The sequence below is a fragment of the Argentina silus genome, assembly GCF_951799395.1.
Source record: "Argentina silus genome assembly, chromosome: 14".
Lineage (NCBI taxonomy): Eukaryota > Metazoa > Chordata > Actinopteri > Argentiniformes > Argentinidae > Argentina > Argentina silus.
The window spans coordinates 19,441,224-19,459,747 of record NC_139668.1 but is presented as its reverse complement, the minus strand read 5'-3'; the positions used below and the strand labels follow the sequence as shown (position 1 = coordinate 19,459,747).

General features: G+C 44.9%; 3 protein-coding genes across 4 annotated transcripts in view; all 3 read left to right on the top strand.

The window, feature by feature from the left end:
* The first annotated feature begins 1,451 nt into the window (after positions 1-1,451).
* Positions 1,452-5,229, top strand: LOC310815568 (uncharacterized protein). Of its 2 annotated transcripts, XM_083685399.1 has the most exons (3): positions 1,452-1,734; positions 2,157-2,318; positions 3,981-5,229. In XM_083685399.1, exons 1-3 carry the CDS (start codon positions 1,542-1,544, stop codon positions 4,880-4,882), a joined length of 1,257 nt encoding a protein of 418 aa, XP_083541525.1. In that variant the 5' UTR covers positions 1,452-1,541; the 3' UTR covers positions 4,883-5,229. The 2 variants fall into 2 exon arrangements, with proteins under 2 accessions (XP_083541525.1, XP_083541526.1); XM_083685400.1 differs by lacking the exon at positions 3,981-5,229 and having other exon boundaries at positions 2,157-3,790.
* A 980-nt stretch (positions 5,230-6,209) lies between these two features.
* LOC310815466 (uncharacterized protein) lies at positions 6,210-8,273 on the top strand. The gene is made up of 2 exons (XM_083685252.1): positions 6,210-6,453; positions 6,877-8,273. The coding sequence occupies exons 1-2, from the start codon at positions 6,261-6,263 to the stop codon at positions 7,776-7,778; spliced, it is 1,095 nt and encodes a 364-aa protein (XP_083541378.1). The 5' UTR covers positions 6,210-6,260; the 3' UTR covers positions 7,779-8,273.
* Positions 8,274-15,695: 7,422 nt separating this feature from the next.
* LOC310814755 (neuronal acetylcholine receptor subunit alpha-7-like) overlaps positions 15,696-18,524 on the top strand; it is a gene marked incomplete at both ends in the record, with an annotated part of 5,672 nt that continues 2,843 nt past the window's right edge. The window contains one exon of the mRNA XM_083684255.1: positions 15,696-15,747. Within this exon, the coding sequence (XP_083540381.1) occupies positions 15,696-15,747 (52 nt within the window). The remainder of the gene's footprint in view (positions 15,748-18,524) is intronic.

Sequence of the window (18,524 nt, the reverse complement as noted above, 5' to 3'; positions counted from 1 at the left end):
CGTTTCAAACAAAGTAGCGCAATGATGAAACACATGAAGGTGTCTCACAAAGCGGACAGGCTTCATAGCTGCCAGGTCTGTAGAAAATCTTTCACACAAAGTGCTCTGATGGAACACATTAAGACTCACACAGGAAAGACACCCTACATCTGCCATGTGTGTGGAAGACCTTTCAAAGCAAAGAGTACTCTGACCGACCATATAAGGATTCACACAGGGGAGAGACCCTTCAGTTGCCATGTCTGTGGAAAAAATTTCACAAAAAGTAGTAATCTGAATGAACATATTAGGATTCACACAGGGGAGAAACCTTTTAGATGCCATATCTGTGGATTACATTTCAGACAAAGTAGTAATAGGACTGCACATATTAAGGCTAAACACAAGGGGGAGCAGCTGCACTGATGCATTGATTGTGACAAACTACACTCAGATCAGCTCCCTGAGAAAGCATGTGGAAACCATCCACACAGGTCCTGACCCTGGTCCACATGTTGTCAGTGTAATTATTGTAAAATTGAACAACTTGATACATTGTTCTTCACAGGTCCACCCTATCCTGAATACCAATGTCCTCATTGTAACCGGAGATTACATTTATATAATCCATTTTATTCACTGTACTTGTTTTTCGTTGTCACCTTTGTCATTGTTACGACATCCACAGTATTAACACAAATACCTGGTATATACCTTGGTCTTCAAGGAACTTTATTTATTTCATGTTTTTTTTAAGTGACAATTAAATGGTATGAACTGCTCTAACTTGGACAAATAAAAATCAAAAGCAATGTTCGTTACGTTGGCTAGCTTCTTCTTGAAAGCCGAGGTGGAGCCATATGTTTCTCCAGCAGGTGGCGACATTTATTTCATGCATGAATTCCTAATACACAGACTTTTATCCACAACACTGTTGCTGATATGCATTCTAGAAGTGTTCACGAGTAGAGTGGTCCACGCCTCAGATTGGGCACTTTGAGCTGTATGGCCGGAGTAAATATACAACATTTGCGACGACATGGCTTCAGAATCAAACTCATCTGATATGCATTCTAGAAGTGTTGCTGAGTAGAGTGGTACCTGAGATTAAGTGAAATCTTTGAAAATATGTCTGGACAGCCCATTATTCCGGAGCAATACTATTTCATGAGGGTAATTAGGATATAAGAACAATTACAAACCCACCTGGGCAATACTATACCACATATTATATGGTTATGATTGATATACATTTGTTAAGATGATTAGCACATTGTTTGTGGTTTGTCCGTGAGCCCTATTTAACATGTTTAAATGCTAAATAAAGTTAAACTTGGGCGCTCTTATTTTGAAGAAATCGACCGGAAGTAGGTGGGTGGAGCTCGACTATTGGTGCTCTGAGAACAGATGGAACCTGTGAGACACGCAGCAATAACCTGCCGGAGAGTCACATGAGGAAGAAGACCAACAAAGAGAGTAGATTCCGCAGCAAGCATTCTACTAGCGCAAGTACACTCATTACATGACTCTTATTTATTTAACCAAAATTAACTAATTCCAACATGTCAAAACTACAGCTGTTGAATGGGTTTTTCGTGGAACGATTAACAGTCGCTGCTGTGGAGATATTTGGAGCAGTTCAAGAGGTAATAGTTGAATATCAGGACGAAATCTCCCGTTCAAAAGAGGAGATCGAACGTCTTCAGAGGATTCTGGACTTGGTTCTCAAACCCGAGATCAAATTACACAGAACAGGTTTGTTACGTTATTGTTGTGATACAGCTGAGGTCGTCGCTGTGTATCTGAAGCACAACACCGAACTAGTCGGCTGAGCAGTTGCCTAAGCACAGGCAAGAGGAGAGAAGAGCGACATTTTCTTCAAAATGAGATCTCATGTCCTTGTTGTCATGTCTAACAAAGTTGTACTAGCAGTCTTATACGTATTAGAATTAATATCTTAAGCACGTTTATGTGGCAAATGTGCTCAACAAGTAGGCTACCATATGATATGTTGGTGATGTAAAGGTAAGGTTGATTGACTGTATGCAGGCCTAGCCTATCTGATCTCCCAGTCGCTAATCATATTATTCAAACAGACACAGCACCATGATCATTAACCAGCCACATACACGTGGCCTTGTTTGAATGATTGAACAATCCTATATCCTTCCCTCCAGACCCCGGGCAGATCACCATCTCTGTCTCTGAAGAGGTTCCCCATGAGCAGCAGGAGTGGAGCCCCAGTCTAGGGCAGGAGGACATGGAGACACAGATTAAAGAAGAGCAGGAGTTTGATACCTCAGACTCAACATACTCAGATGAAGAAAGTTACCCTGATGGTAAGAACCCAACTATGTCCTCACAGGAGGACAGTGAGAGGAATGATCTATGTCCAGCTGAATCGACTCCAGCTGAACAGAACAAAGTAGAACCTGATGAAGAGGGCTATGCAGCATCAGAACCAACCAGAGACTCACAACTCCTCTCTGCAGTAAATCCAGACTCTTCTGAAGCTCAGATTGAAAATGTTTATAGCTGTGATATTTGCAACAGACGTTATAGAGTTAAAGGGAGACTAACACTGCACATGAGGCTACACACAGAGACACCGTATCACTGTACGTTTTGTCTGAAACGTTTCAAAGAGAAGGGTAATCTGAAAGCGCATGTGATGACACACACAGGGGAGAGACCGCATATGTGCAACGAATGTGGAAAACGTTTCAGAGCAAAGTTTCATCTAAATCAACATATGAGGACTCACACAGGGGAGAAACCCTTTAGCTGTGATATCTGTGGAAAACATTTCACAAACAGGAGTACTGTAAAAGAACATATTAGGATTCACACAGGGGAAAAACCATTTACATGTCATATCTGTGGATTAACTTTCAGACAAAGTAGTACTAGGACAGAACATATTAAGGGTAAACACAAGCGGAAGCACCTGCACTGATACACAGCTTGTGACAAAAGCTACACAAACATAAATCAAATCCAAGTTTATTCATCAGATACACAGAACACAGCTGTAGACGGTGCAATGAAATGCTGAGGGCAAGCTAGCTCAGCTGCCTGAGGAGAAACAGGCGCTGACGCATCATTTTGATCACTATGCGTGTGGTGTGACCATGTTAGGTCCTCAGTGACACTGAGGAACTTGAATCTGCTGACTCTCTCCACTGCGGCCCCACAGACACGGCTTGCCCCCCCCCGCCCCCCCCGCACTTCCTCCTGAAGTCCACGATCAGCTCCTTCGTTTTGCTGATGTTGAGGGAGACATTATTATCCTGGCGCCTGTCCGCCAGGACTCTTACCTCATCCCTGTAGGCTGACTCATCGTTGGTGTCATCAGCAAACTTGATGGAGTTGGAGCTGTGCATAGCCACACAGTCGTGGATGAACAGGGAGTACAACAGGGCCCTGAGCGCACAGCCCCCAAGCTTCCTGACAAAGCATGTGGAGACCATCCACACAGGTCCTGACCCTGGTCCACATGAGACGTTGTCAGTGTAACCATTGTTGATATGAACAATGAGATACATTTGCGCTAGAGGTCTTCATAGGTCCACCCTAACCCGGATACCCACGACCCGTTTGGGACCGGGTTCAACAAACAAATACAAAACTTATTGTACTTATTTAGTAAAAAATAACTCTTCTTTTTTCATTTTGACACCTTTGTCATTCCTAAGACATCCACAGTATAACACAAAATATGCTTGGTCTGCCTGGCCTTCAAGGAACATCAGATATTTGATGACCTTACTGTTTTGAATTTTTTAAAAGTGATTTTAAAATGGTATGAAAAGCTCTAATTTGGATAAATAAAGACTTGAACAGAAAGTTTTTCCACATTGTCTGACTTCTTCTTGAAAGCCAAGCTGATTGCTATGTTTCTCCAGTACAGAAAGTGTTGCGTACACATTTCCTTGTTTCAATGAGGTCTGAACAATGAAGGGTTTGTTTTAAACTGGCTAATACTATATCCTTCCCTGCAGACCCTGGGCAGATCATTATCTCTGTCTCTGAAGAGGTTCCCCATGAGCAGCAGGAGTGGAGCCCCAGTCTAGGGCAGGAGGACATAGAGATCACACAGATTAAAGAAGAGCAGGAGTTTGATACCTCAGACTCAACATACTCTCCCTCTTATGTAGAAAATGGCTCTGATGGTAAGAACCCAACTATGTCCTCACAGGAGGACGGTGAGAGGAATGATCTATCAACCACTCCAGCTGAACAGAACAACATAGAACCTGATGAGGAGGGCTATGCAGCATCAGAGCCAACCAGAGACCCACAACTCCTCTCTGCAGTAAATCCAGACTCTTCTGAAGCTCAGAGTGAAAATGTTTATCACTGTGATATTTGCAACATAAGTTATGGAGTTAAAGGAAGACTAACACTGCACATGAGGCTACACACAGAGAACTTATATCAAGGTAATCTTTGTCAAAAAGCTTTTAAAGAAAGAAGTAATTTGAAAGCACATTTGAGGACACACACAGGAGAGAGACCCTATAGATGCAACATCTGTGAAAAACATTTCAAACAAAGGAATCATCTAATGGATCATATTAAGACTCACACTGGGGAGAAACCACACAGCTGCCATGTTTATGAAAAACATTTCCCGGAAAAGAGTAATCTAAATGAATATTTAAGACCTTTCAAAGCAAAGAGTCCTCTGACAGACCATATAAGGATTCACACAGGGGAGAGAACCTACAGTTGCCATGTCTGTGGAAAACATTTCACAAAAAGTGGTAATCTGAATGAACATATTAGGATTCACACTGGGGAAAAACCTTTTAGATGCCATATCTGTGGATTACATTTCAGACACAGTAGTACTATGAGAGCACATATTAAGGGTAAACACAAGGGGGAGCACCTGCACTGATGCAAAGATTGCGACAAAAACTACACTAAAAAAAGCTCCCTGAGGAAGCATGTGGAAACCATCCACACAGGCCGTGACCCTGGTCCACATGACGTTGTCAGTGTAACCATTGTAAAATTAAACAATTTGATACATTGTTCTTCACAGGTCCACCCTAAATGAATACAAATGTCATCACTGTAACCACTGATGATATAATCCATTTTATTAACTGTACTTGTTTTGCACTGACTGTTTTTCATTGTCACCTTTGTCATTGTTAAGACATCCCCAGTATTAACAGAAATACCTGGTATACAACTAGGTCTTCAAGGATCTTTTTAAAGTGACTATTAAATGGTATGAAATGCCCTAAATGTGTCAAATAAAGACCGAAACGAATGTTGACTGACTTCTTCTTGACAGCCGAGGTGTAGCCATGTTTCTCCAGCAGATGGCGACATTATTAGTTTTACGCATCAAGTCCTAATACACAAACATTGATCCACAAGACTGTTGTGTGGATTGGCTGACTTTGGTGAAAACACTTTTTTGTTGTGGTATGAATGTATCTGTTGTTAGGACCGGTTGACAGACACTACACAACGGTTTTTATCAGAACAAGCATTTCGATTACTTCAGTTACCATTAAAGTAATATTCCTGCGCTAACACTCATTATCCGTTACCTTGACAACGGTGGCCGTTTTCAGAACTACATTTCTGAGTGCAGGACAGAAACTACCAGAGTCTCTCACGACATAAATACTAAAGCCATTCTTCGTTTTCTTCTCACGATTCTTTGTTTTGTTTTTGTACAACCGTTATATAAAAGCAATAAGTCACTCTAGTCCGCTTCGCGTCGGGCCTAACAACGTCCCTCAGATGTGACTTTATTCACGATAAAGCACGGCTTAGTTATGATGTTTATGAGCCGCAGTAGATTTGTGTCAGGTTCCCTTGACGTTTGTAGTTTCTCAGCGCAGGGCAGAAGAAACCACCTCAAACTATCACGAAATAAATATATAATCACGGCCTTTTGGGCATTATTGCTTGAATGTATGTATTACATATATATATGCAATAATGCCCGATAGGCCGTGATTATATATTTATTTCGTGATATATATATATATACACACACACACACACACACACACACACACATACCACTGGCCTTCACCTCCGGGTGTAAAGCGGTTATAGATGCGTGTAAAGTTTGAAGATGGCATAAATGTGTAGTTCTCTCTATGACCTGAGAGGCAGCAGCGTGCCTGAAAGCATCGAACCTTCCTGAGAGTCACGCGAACAAGAACAAGCGCAAACGTTCAGCGAGCGCAAATACTCTATGATCAATCTCTTGACTCTGTTGTATTTAGCAAACATTAACTAATTCCAACATGTCAAAACTACAGTTGTTGAATGAGTTTTTCACGCAACGTTTAGCAGTGGCTGCTGTGGAGATATTTGGAGCAGTTCAGGAAGTAATAGTTGAATATCAGGACGAAATCTCCCGTTCAAAAGAGGAGAACGAACGTCTTCAGAGGATTCTGGACTTGGTTCTCAAACCCGAGATAAAATTACACAGAGCAGGTTTGTTGCACTGGTATTGTTGTGATACAGCTGAGGTCGTCGATGTAACTGAAGCACAACACCGTTATGCAAACACAGTCTGTCGATAGCATTTGAATTGAATGATGCAAATAGTCGGCTGAGCAGAACGCGAAGCACAGGCAAGAGTAGCGGATAGCATCCTCCTTGTCCATAGTCCTTCGGACAGATGGAATCGGAGACTTTGTCATGTCGAAATACAAATGACCTCGCCAAGCCACAGTTTGTAATAAAGTACTTCGTTCACTCACTCTGATGATGCCTTCCAAAAAATAAATAAACGCACTTTTAACTACTCGAGAGGCTATGGAAGCGAGCTAACTTTAGCTCCATCTCGGGATGATGTAAGGTCTGAACAATGAAGGGCTTGTTTTAAACTGGCTAATACTATATCCTTCCCTGCAGATCCTGGGCAGATCAATATCGCCGTCTCTGAAGAGGTTCCCCATGAGCAGCAGGAGTGGAGCCCCAGTCTAGGGCAGGAGGACATAGAGATCGCACAGATTAAAGAGGAGCAGGAGTTTGATACCTCAGACTGGACCTGCACTCCCTTTAATTTAAAAAGTGACTCTGATGGTAAGAACCCAACTTTGTCCTCACAGGACAGTGAGAGGAATGATCTATCAACCACTCCAACTGAACAGAACAAAATAGAACCTGATGAAGAGGAATATACAGCATCAGAGCCAACCAGAGACTCACAACTCCTCTCTGCAGTAAATCCAGACTCTTCTGAAGCTCAGAGTGAAAATGTTTTTCGCTGTGATATTTGCAACAAAAGTTATGGAATGAAAGGAAAACTAACAATGCACATGAGGCTACACACAGAGACACCGTATCACTGTACGTTTTGTCAAAAGCGTTTCAAAGTGAAGTGTACTTTGAAAGTGCATTTGAGGACACACACAGGGGAGAGACCCTACAGGTGCAACTTCTGTAATAAAAATTTCAAAGACAAGAATAATCTAATCGAGCATATAAGGATTCACACAGGGGAGAAACCATTTAGATGCCATGTCTGTGGAAAACATTTCAGAAGGAAGAGTCACCTAAAGGAACATGTAACGATACACACAGGGGAGAAACCCTACAGATGCAGTTTTTGTGAAAAGCTTTTCACACACAGGAGTACTATGACAGAACATATTAGGATTCACACAGGGGAGAAGCCATTTAGATGCCATATCTGTGGATTACATTTCAGACAAAATAGCACAAGGAGAGTACATATTCGGGGTAAACACAAGGAGAGTACCTGTGTAGATTCACAGATTGTGGCAAAGGCTTCACAACCATCAACTCCCTGAGGAAGCATGTGGAGACCATCCACACAGGTCCTGACCCTGGTCCACATGAGACGTTGTCAGTGTAACCATTGTTGATATGAACAATAAGATACATTTGCGCTAGAGGTCTTCATAGGTCCACCCTAACCTGGATACCCACAACCCGTTTGGGACCGGGTTCAACAAACAAACTTCTCCCTCGTGTCTGGGTGGGTCCTGTTTAATTAAAGGATACTCTGAAAGTGTATGTGAGGATACACACAGGGAATAGATCCTATATTTGCAATGCTTGTGGAAGACTTTCAGACAAAGTTGTATTATGGTAAAACACAAAGGTCTAAGGCTCAACACTACACAAGGGGAGAAGCCATAGATGCAATGACTGTGGCGAACGCTTCACTGAGATTGGCTCCCTGAGAGAACATGTGACTATGTACTGACTGTTTTTTCATGTTGACACCTTTGTCATTGTTAAGACATCCATAGTACAACAAAAAATATACTTGGTATGCCTAGGCCTTCAAGGAACATCATAAATTTGATGACCTAACTATTTTAAAAGTGATTTTAATATGGTATGAAAAGCTCTAATTTGAATAAATAAAGACTTGAATGGAATGTTTTTCACATTGTCTGACTTTTTCTTGAAAGTCAAGCTGATTGCTATGTTTCTCCAGTACAGAAAGTGTTGCGTACACATTACCTTGTTTCAGTGAGGTCTGAACAATGAAGGGCATGTTTTAAACTGACTAATACTATATCCTTCCCAGCAGACCCTGGGCAGATCACTGTCTCCGTCTCTGAAGAGGTTCCCCATGAGCAGCAGGAGTGGAGCCCCAGTCTAGGGCAGGAGGACATAGAGATCAAGCAGATTAAAGAGGAGCAGGAGTTTGATACCTCAGACTCAACATACACTCCCTGGGATGTAGAAAATGAGTCTGATGGTAAGAATCCAACTATGTCCTCACAGGAGGACAGTGAGAGGAATGATCTATCAACCACTCCAGCTGAACAGAACAAAATAGAACCTGATGAAGAGGAATATACAGCATCAGACCCAACCAGAGACTCACAACTCCTCTCTGCAGTAAATCCAGACTGTTGTCAAGTTCAGAGTGCAGATGTTTATCGTTGTGATATTTGCAGCAGATGTTGTGGAGCGAAAGGAAGACTAACACTGCACGAGGCTACGGAAACACCACATCACTGTACGTTTTGTCAACACCGTTTTAAAGAGCAGGAAAAGTGAAAAGTGCATGTGATGACACACACACGGGAGAAACTATAGGTGCAATGTCTGTGAAAAACAAACAAAGGAGTACTCTAATAGATCATATTAAGACTCACACAGGGGAGAAACCATACAGCTGCCTTGTTTGTGAAAAACATTTCACACAAAGGGGTCATATGAAAAAACATTTGAGGACTCACACAGGAGAGAAACCCTTTAGATGCCAGATCTATGGATTACACTTCAAACAGTCGTATTAGGACAGGACATATTAAGGCTAAACACAAGGGGGAGCACCTGCACAGATGCACAGATTGTAACAAAAGCTACATTAAGATCAGCTCCTTAAGAAAGCATGTTGTCAGTGTAACCATTGTAAAATTGAACAATTTGATACATTGTTCTTCACAGGTCCACCCTATCCTGAATACCAATGTCCTCACTGTAACCACTGGGGATTAATACATGCATATAATCCATTTTATTCACTGTACTTGTTTTGCACTGACTGTTTTTCATTTTCACCTTTGTCATTGTTGAGACATCCACAGAATAAAAAAAAAACATACCTGGTATGCCTATGCCTAACATTACTTTTTTATTTTTTTATTTTTAAAGTGACCATTAAATTGTATGAAATGCTCTAACTTAGACAAATAAAGACCGAAACGAATGTTGACTGGCTTTTTCTTGACAGCCGAGGTGCAGCCATATGTTTCTCCATCAGGTGGCGACATTATTTGTTTCATGCACGAAGTCCTAATACACAAACATTGATCCACAAGACTGTTTGGTGGGTAGGCTGAGCTTGGTGTAAACACTTTCTCGAAAAAACGGTGTTAGGACCCGTTGACAGATAATGTGAGATTGCCAGTATTGAGATTTTCTATACACCGCTGCCTACACCTCCGGGTGTAAACGGCTGAGAAGTTTGAAGATGGCGTGTAGTTCGCTCTATGACCTGTGAGAGGCAGCAACATACCTGAAAATCACATGAAGAAGACGAAGACTAACCAGAATAAATACCGTAAGCGCCTGGCTAGCACAAATACCACAAGATTAACTAATTCGAACATGTCAAAACTACAGTTGTTGAATATTTTTTTCACGCAACGATTAACAGTGGCTGCTGTGGAGATATTTGGAGCAGTTCAAGAAGTGATGGTTGAATATCAGGACGAAATCTCCCGTTCAAAAGAGGAGAACGAACGTCTTCAGAGGATACTGGACTTGGTTCTCAAACCCGAGATCAAATTACACAGAACAGGTTTGTTATATTATTGTTGTGATACAGCTGAGGTCGTCGCTGTGTATCTGAAGCACAACACCGAACTAGTCGGCTGAGCAGTTGCCTAAGCACAGGCAAGAGGAGAGAAGAGCGACATTTTCTTTGTATGACAGACACAAACAGTGGGGTAATAGGTCCTTGTTGTCATGTCTAAGAAAGTTGTACTGTCATAGGTATATCAATATCTTAAGGACGTTGATGGACTGTATGTAGGCCTATCTGATGTCGCTAATCATATTAATTATTATTCAAACAAACACAGCACCATGATCTTTAATCAGCTCCGTACACGTGGCCTTGTTTCGTTGAGGTCTGAACAATGAAGGGCTTGTTTTAAACTGGCTAATACTGTATCCTTCCCTGCAGATCCTGGGCAGATCATTATCTCTGTCTCTGAAGAGGTTCCCCATGAGCAGCAGGAGTGGAGCCCCAGTCTAGGGCAGGAGGACATAGAGATCACACAGATTAAAGAGGAGCAGGAGTTTGATACCTCAGACTCAACATACACTCCCTGGGATGTAGAAAGTGACTCTGATGGTAAGAACCCAACTATGTCCTCACAGGAGGACAGTGAGAGGAATGATCTGTCAACCACTCCAGCTGAACAGAACAACATAGAACCTGATGAGGAGGGCTATGCAGCATCAGAGCCAACCAGAGACTCACAACTCCTCTCTGCAGTAAATCCAGACTCTTCTGAAGCTCAGAGCGAAAATGTTTATCACTGTGATATTTGCAACAGACGTTATAGAGTTAAAGGGAGACTAACACTGCACATGAGGCTACACACAGAGACACCGTATCACTGTACGTTTTGTCTGAAACGTTTCAGAGAGAAGAATAATCTGAAAGCGCACGTGAAAGACACACACGGGGGAGAGACCATACAGGTGCAACGTCTGTGAAAAACCTTTCAAACAAAGAAAACACCTAATCGATCATATTAAAACTCACACAGGGGAGAAACCGTACAGCTGTCAGGTTTGTGGGAAACATTTCAAACAAAGTAGCACTATGGTAAAGCATGTTAATGTTACGCACAAGGGGGAGAGGCTGCATCGGTGTCAGGTCTGTAGGAAGATGTTCATACAAAGGAGTGCTATGGTAGAACATGTTAAGACTCACACAGGGAAGACACCATACATCTGCCATGTTTGTAGAAAACCTTTCAAAGCGGAGAGGGGTCTGACGGAGCATGTACGCATTCACACAGGGGAGAGACCCTACAGTTGCCATGACTGTGGAAAACATTTCAGAACGACGAGTCACCTGAATGAACATATCAGGACTCACACAGGAGAGAAACCCTTTAGATGCCATATCTGTGGATTATATTTCGGGCAAAGTAGTACTAAAACTGCACACATCAAGGCTAAACACAAGGGGGAGCACCTGCACAGATGCAAAGATTGTGGCAAAAGCTACACTAAGATCAGCTCCCTGAGGAAGCACGTGGAAACCATCCACACAGGTCCTGACCCTGGCCCACATGACATGTTGTCAGTGTAACCATTGTAAACATGAACTACTTGTTTACAATTTGATGGGGTCCTAACCCGAACACCCAGGACCCGTCCGGGTCCAAAAACAAACCCCAAAAAAACGTGTCCCTTCGGTCCGGGTTGGACTCTGTTTGATTGTCGCGGCTCTCGGGTTCTACAGCTGACATACCCAAGTGGACCCGCCCAGACCCCACCACGGCTCCGATCCGATCACGGAAACTCCAACGCGCCTGTTGTCGGTCTACCAATCACAACCCAACAGAGCTTGCAGCCCCGTTCACTACAGGTCGGGACCCGACAGCACCGAAAGGGGATTGGATCCGACCAGTACAGACCCGATAGTTATAGACCTGTGTCTGTGGAGAACTCTTCAAACACTGTGGGCCTACGGTAGATCATGTCAGTGTTTTTCTGTGTTATTCGTTTTGTACTGACTGTTTTTGTTGTTGTTACTGACTGTTTTTTGTGGGGGTTTACGTCTTTGTCATGGTTAAGACATGCACAGCATACAAAATAATAATGATGCCTTCGAGGAACCTAAAACGTCTGTTGACTTATCTGTTTAGAAGATTTACAAAGTGACTATGAAATGGTCTGTAAAGCCCTCACTTGGATGAATAAAGACAGACAGTAAAATTGGTCGCGTTGTACTGGATGTATTTATTGGGTTAGGATATGTCTTTGAAAATGAAACTACAACAAATGTCTGTTATTTCACAAAGGAAGCATGTCCTGACTGCGTATAGCCACATTCTGTAGACCTATAGCCCTGCTGTGTTACTGTGTGACACATGATGTTTCTCACCTACGTCTTTTCTGGAGAGACCAGGGGAGGCTGGTGGATTCAGAAATCGGGCTCATTGTAATCCATGAAATGGAATGAGGAATTCCACAGTCCATTCCATGCATTACAATGAGCCTGTCTTCCGATTTCCCCCAGGAGGACAGGGCCGTTTTGCTGTCCCGCTCCGTCCCTGGTGAGGTGAGTTGGGAGTGGGGGTGTGCTCCTTAATAGATTGAGCCTGACTGAGAGAGACAGAGCCAGAGAAAGGAAGAGAGCATCCTTTAGAGAGCAAGAAAAGGTATGCCCGGGAGTAGAGACAGAAAGACAGAGAGAGAGAAAGAAAGAAAGAGAGAGAGAGAGAGAGAAATAGAGAGCCTCCATGAGAGCAATAAAGGTATACTTGGGAGTAGAGTTAGAGACAGAAAGAGAGAGAGATCGAGATTGAAACAGAAAGAGAGAGAGACAGAAAGAGAGAGTGCATCCAAGGAAAAGACGACTCGAAGGATTCAGAAGTCAGAGACAGCGGATATATGAGCTCTGCTGTCGATAATACCCCATTAGTGTTGGGGGCACATCAGCGCAGGAGAACGCCTTATCCAATCAGCGCAGGAGAATGCCTTATCCAATCAGCGGAGTAATTAAAAACAAACAGCACAGCACTACAGTTAATGGCTCCATTGTCAGCTCCAGGCAGAGTTAGTCATCTCCATGGATAACCTAACCTTGCCTAGTCAGAGCCCTGCGTCACCACCACCCCACCACCATGCCTTTCATCTTCCTCATCTTCATCGTCATCTTCCTCATCCTCCTACTCATAGCCATCGTTATCATTGTCATCCTCATCCTCATGGTCATCTTCATCATTATCCTCCTCCTTCTCCTACTTGCCTTCATCATCATCCTCATCCTAATTGTCATCTTCATCTTCATTATCCCCGTCCTCATCGTAATCTTCATCATCTCCGTCCTCATTGTCATCTTTATCATCATCATCATCATCAACATGATTTTATCCAGCAGCCACAATTTCCATTCGTCTCCCCCTCCCCTCCCCTCCCCTCTCCTCTCCTCTCCTCCCCTCCCCTCCCCTCACCTAACCTCCCCTCCCCTCACCTCCCCTCCCCTCCCCTCACCTAACCTCCCCTCCCCTCCCCTCCCCTCACCTCACCTACCCTCCCCTCACCTAACCTCCCCTCACTCCCCCCCCTACCCTCACCTCCCCTCCCCTCACCTACCCTCACCTCCCCTCACCTCCCCTACCCTACCCTCACCTCCCCTCACCTCCCCTCCCCTACCCTCACCTCCCCTCACCTAACCTCCCCTACCCTCACCTACCCTCCCCCCACCTCACCTCCCCTCCCTTCACCTCACCAGATATGAACCACCAGATGTCACCATCATCCTACTATTGGGATTCACATGAGGTTTCATATTTTTTTGGCACAATCTATTCTAGTTCATGGCAGGACATGAACTGTGTTATATCCAGGAGGAATTCTTTTTGAACCCCAGTATGGTCCCCGGAGTAAAACAAAATGGCTGAAGCAATAGAATGGCTGCACTGAGAATAGAAGCAACAGGATTCTTTGTCCATGATATTGTCACCGTAGAGCGGTATATATATATCCCTGTTCCATGCTTGGTTCACTTTTCTTCACCTCGCCAAATATGCTTTTTCTTCATTTTCTGTTTTCCCTCCATCCTGAGGGCCGTTCTCCATTGTGTTCATCCATGCGTGAATCTGCCTCCAGAGCACTCAGGATATCTGACAGCCCCCCCCTAGCCCCCCCAGCCCCCCCACCGTAAGCCAGGGGTACTGAAGGGCAGGAGAAGTAATAGGGTAATCTATTATACAGCCTTTCTCTGTCTCTCTCCCTCTTTCTTTCTTCCTCTCTCTCTCTCTCTCTCTCTCTCTCTCTCTCTCTCTCTCTCTCTCTCTCAGGTCCCCCCCACCCCCCCGTCCCTGCATCAGCACTTCTCCGTGTGGAGGAATGAGGAGTGGAGTTTAACTATGCACATTCCAGGGCCTCCTGCGGAGCCCAGCACTTTCTCAATTAGACCAGAGTCTCTCCGTCCTGCTGATTCAAACCATGCCACCGACTGAGTCACACACACACACACACACACACACACACACACACACACACACACACACACACAGCTCAGTCATTCACCTTCACATGCGAACACACGCACGCACGCAGACATACACAAACAGCCCAATCCTTCACCTTCACACACACACACGCACAAGCATACACACACACGCACACGCAGGCAGGCACACACACACACACACACACACACACACACACACACACACACACACACAGTCATCTCCATTAGCCCAGCAGAGACAAGTCGGAAGATGGACTGATGTCCTTCGTTTGAGACACACGCACCACACACACACACACACAAACAATTCAGTGTTTCTTATCAGTGACACTGATAAGAAATTCAAAGCCTCGCAAATCAATCAATTACACACATAAATCAGATTCTTATCTTTTTTATTTTTGCTCTAAAAGGTCAGGTAAGGTAAATACACTGTTTGCCCCCTTCCTGCCCCCCCCCACCCCCCATCTCCTCCTCTCCTCCCTCTTCCTCATCCCTCCATCTCTGATTTCCTCTCCCGCTCTCATCCTTGGCTCCTCCTCCCAGGGAAGCAGAGGCGCACGATAAGCGATAGAGAGAGAAAGAGAGAGAGAGAGAGAGAGAGAGGGAGGGAGAGAGAGAGAGAGAGAGCTGACTAGCGTCTAGAATCAATCAGTTCTTTTTTCTCTCTAACCACTCACTGCGTTCTGCCAGAGGCATGTGTGCGAGCTCGGGCTCTCTACCTCTCTGCCACCTTCTCTTTCTCTCTCTCTCTTTCTCTCTCTCCCCCCCTCTCTCTCTCCCTATCTCTCTGCCTATCTCTCCCTCTCTCTCTCTATCTCACACACACATTCATTCATTCATTCCTTCTGATGCTGTGTGGATGTAAACCAGGGGAATTCCACCTCCCTCGCCGAGCCTCTTCTCCTCCTCCTCCTTCTCCTCCTCCTTCTCCTCCTCCTCTCCCTCCATCCTCCAGGATCCCCCAAGCCCGCTCTGACTCTGCTACGGTCCTCTCCTCCCACTACCCACTAGGATGTGGTGCTCACTGGCTCTGCTTCTCTGTGGAATCTCTGCTTTGGTCCAGGGTAGGTTCTGGTGTGTGTGTGTGTGTGTGTGTGTGTGTGTGTGTGTGTGTGTGTGTGAATCTCTGCTTTGGTCCAGGGTAGGTTCTGGTGTGTGTGTGTGTGTGTGTGTGTGTGTGTGTGTGTGTGTGTGAATCTCTGCTTTGGTCCAGGGTAGGTTCTGGAGTGTGTGTGTGTGTGTGTGTGTGTGTGTGTGTGTGTGTGTGTGTGTGTGTGTGTGTGTGTGTGTGTGTGTGTGTGTGTGTGTGTGTGTGTGTGTGTGTGTGTGTGTGTGTGTGTGTGTGTGTGTGTGTGTGTGTGTGTGTGTGTGTGTGTGTGTGTGTGTGTGTGTGTGTGTGTGAATCTCTGCTTTGGTCCAAGGTAGGTCTGGCTCTTTATTAGGGTTAGGGTAAACATTGTAGTTGAAAAACACAGAGAGGAGAATTAGACAAGAGAATGAATTAGAAAGTGTGTGTGTGTGTGTGTGTGTGTGTGTGTGTGTTTGCTGTACCAGTATGTGTGTGACTGTGTACTGTTTGTGCTCTTGTTTATGTACTGGAGTGTGGATGCGTACCTGTGTTTATAAGGTGTTATAATGCTGGTATAAATGGTGTTATAACTGCTGGGACACACAGGGGAAAAGAGAGAGATGCAGATGCTATAAAGCTTTACCAGTGAAGAATCTGAAGCTGCAATCATAAATATCACCCCCCCCCTCTTCCTCTCGCTCTCGCTCTCTCTCTTTCCCTCCCCCCCCTGCCCCCCTGCCCCCCTCCCCCTCCCCCATACCCCTCCTAGCTATTCTATCTATCTTATCTATCTGTGGTGTGTCCTGGGAGTGTAACCAGCACACGGTACAGATCCCATCAACAGAACAGTAGTTGTAGATCAGAATCTTGCTTCCTGGTTGCGTGTACGGTGTGTGTGTGTGTGTCTGAGGAACGTGTTGCTGCTGCTGCTGCAGCTGAGCTGGAGCGCTGGGAAGCAGCGTTGCCAAGAGCCAGCCAGGGAGAGCTGTGGAATCTGAGAGGGGCGGAGGCTAAACTTTCCTGTCAATGGATCTGAGGTTGCGAGTAATACAAACAAAGGCAGGATTCGTGTTGTTGTGTTGTCAGGGACATCATTACGGAGCTGTTTCCCTGAGGCTGTGGTTCTTCACGTCGAGCCTCCTCGTGTGTCTGTGTAAACGAATTAATCACTGCTACTTTACCAAGATTATACACAACAGCTCAAACTGTCACACCCTCCTCTTCCTCCTAGTCTGTGCCAGTGCCCCCCTCCCTCCTGTCTCTCCTCGTCTGTCTGGTTGTGTTGTGCCTGCCTGTCCGCCTGTCCGCCTGTCAGCCTGCCTGCCCACACTACCCGCCTGCCCTACCTGCCTAGTCTACCTGCCCTGCCTGCCCTACCTGCCCTACCTGCCTAGTCTACCTGCCCTGCCTGCCCTACCTGCCTAGTCTACCTGCCCTACGTGCTCGCCTGCCCTGTCTGTCTGCCTGCTTGCCTGCCTGCCCTACCTGCCTAGTCTACCTGCCCTACCTGCCCTACGTGCTCGCTTGCCCTGTCTGTCTGCCTGCTTGCCTGCCTGCCCTACCTGCCTGCCTGCCCTACCTGCCTACCCTACCCCGTTTGCCACTTCCCCCCTGCTTGTCCCGTTCCCTGTTACTCCCTCATTAAACACCCTATTATTTTATATATCCTTGTCCAGACTCTGTGTTCCGCACCTGGGTTCATTCGCTCTGACCGTAAGACAAACTGCCCAAATCAACTAATGTACACAACTGCCAGAGGCACAGGCTTGAGTTCCAAACATACTCAGCTTTTTAACATAGTTTTCTTCATGATGTCACCTTATTTAATGTTTCACACCACACTCCTTTTTCTGTGTGTAGTGGTACCTTTGCACCAGCCTCACATGATCTACGTAAGACCAACCGTTGGAAATCCTGCCTCTCTCTGAATTCATCTGTCATTTTTGTTCGCCTGTCCTGATCGCTTTTAATGTGGATATACAAAAATGACGGTTGCTTGTTGGCGCCCGCAATGTGAGGCTGGTGTTATGTGAGGCTGGTGTTATGGGAGGCTGGTGTTATGTGAGGCTGGTGTTATGTGAGGCTGGTGTTATGTGAGGCTGGTGTTATGGGATTGAGCGCTCACAGAAGTTGTTAGGATATTCATTCATTAAGCCAATTAAGCATTGATGCAGTTTGCTCTCTTTCTCTCTCTCTCTCTCTCTCCCTCTCTCTCTCTCTCTCTCCCTCTCTCTCTCTTTCTCCCTCTCTCTCTCTCTTTCTCTCTCTCCCTCTCTCTCTTTCTCTCTCTCCCTCTCTCTTTCTATCTCTCTCTCTCTCTCTCTTTCCCTCTCTCTCTTTCTCTCTCTCCCTCTCTCTCTCTTTCTCTCTTTCTCTCTCTCTTTCTCTCTCTCTCTCTGAGGGTTCTCTCCCCCTGGTTCTCTCTTCTTTCCTGTTTCTCTATGTCCTCTCCTCCTTCATCATATTCCCTCTCTCCACTCCTCTATCTGGTCTTTCTCTTTCTCTTCACTATGCCCCCTCTTCTGTCTCTCTCTCTCTTTCTCATTCTATGTAATAATATAATAATATTATTATTATCTCTCTCTCTCTCTCTGTCCATCCATGTGCTTCTGTAATCCAGTTCATATGATAAACTCACTCCTCAATGTGCACCAAACTGGCTTTAGACCTGGACTTAACAGACAGAACGCAGTGTGTATTTACTGATGATGTTAAATCTGGTTCTCTGGACATAACAAAGGGTGTTCCACAAGGATCGATTCTTGGTCCGGT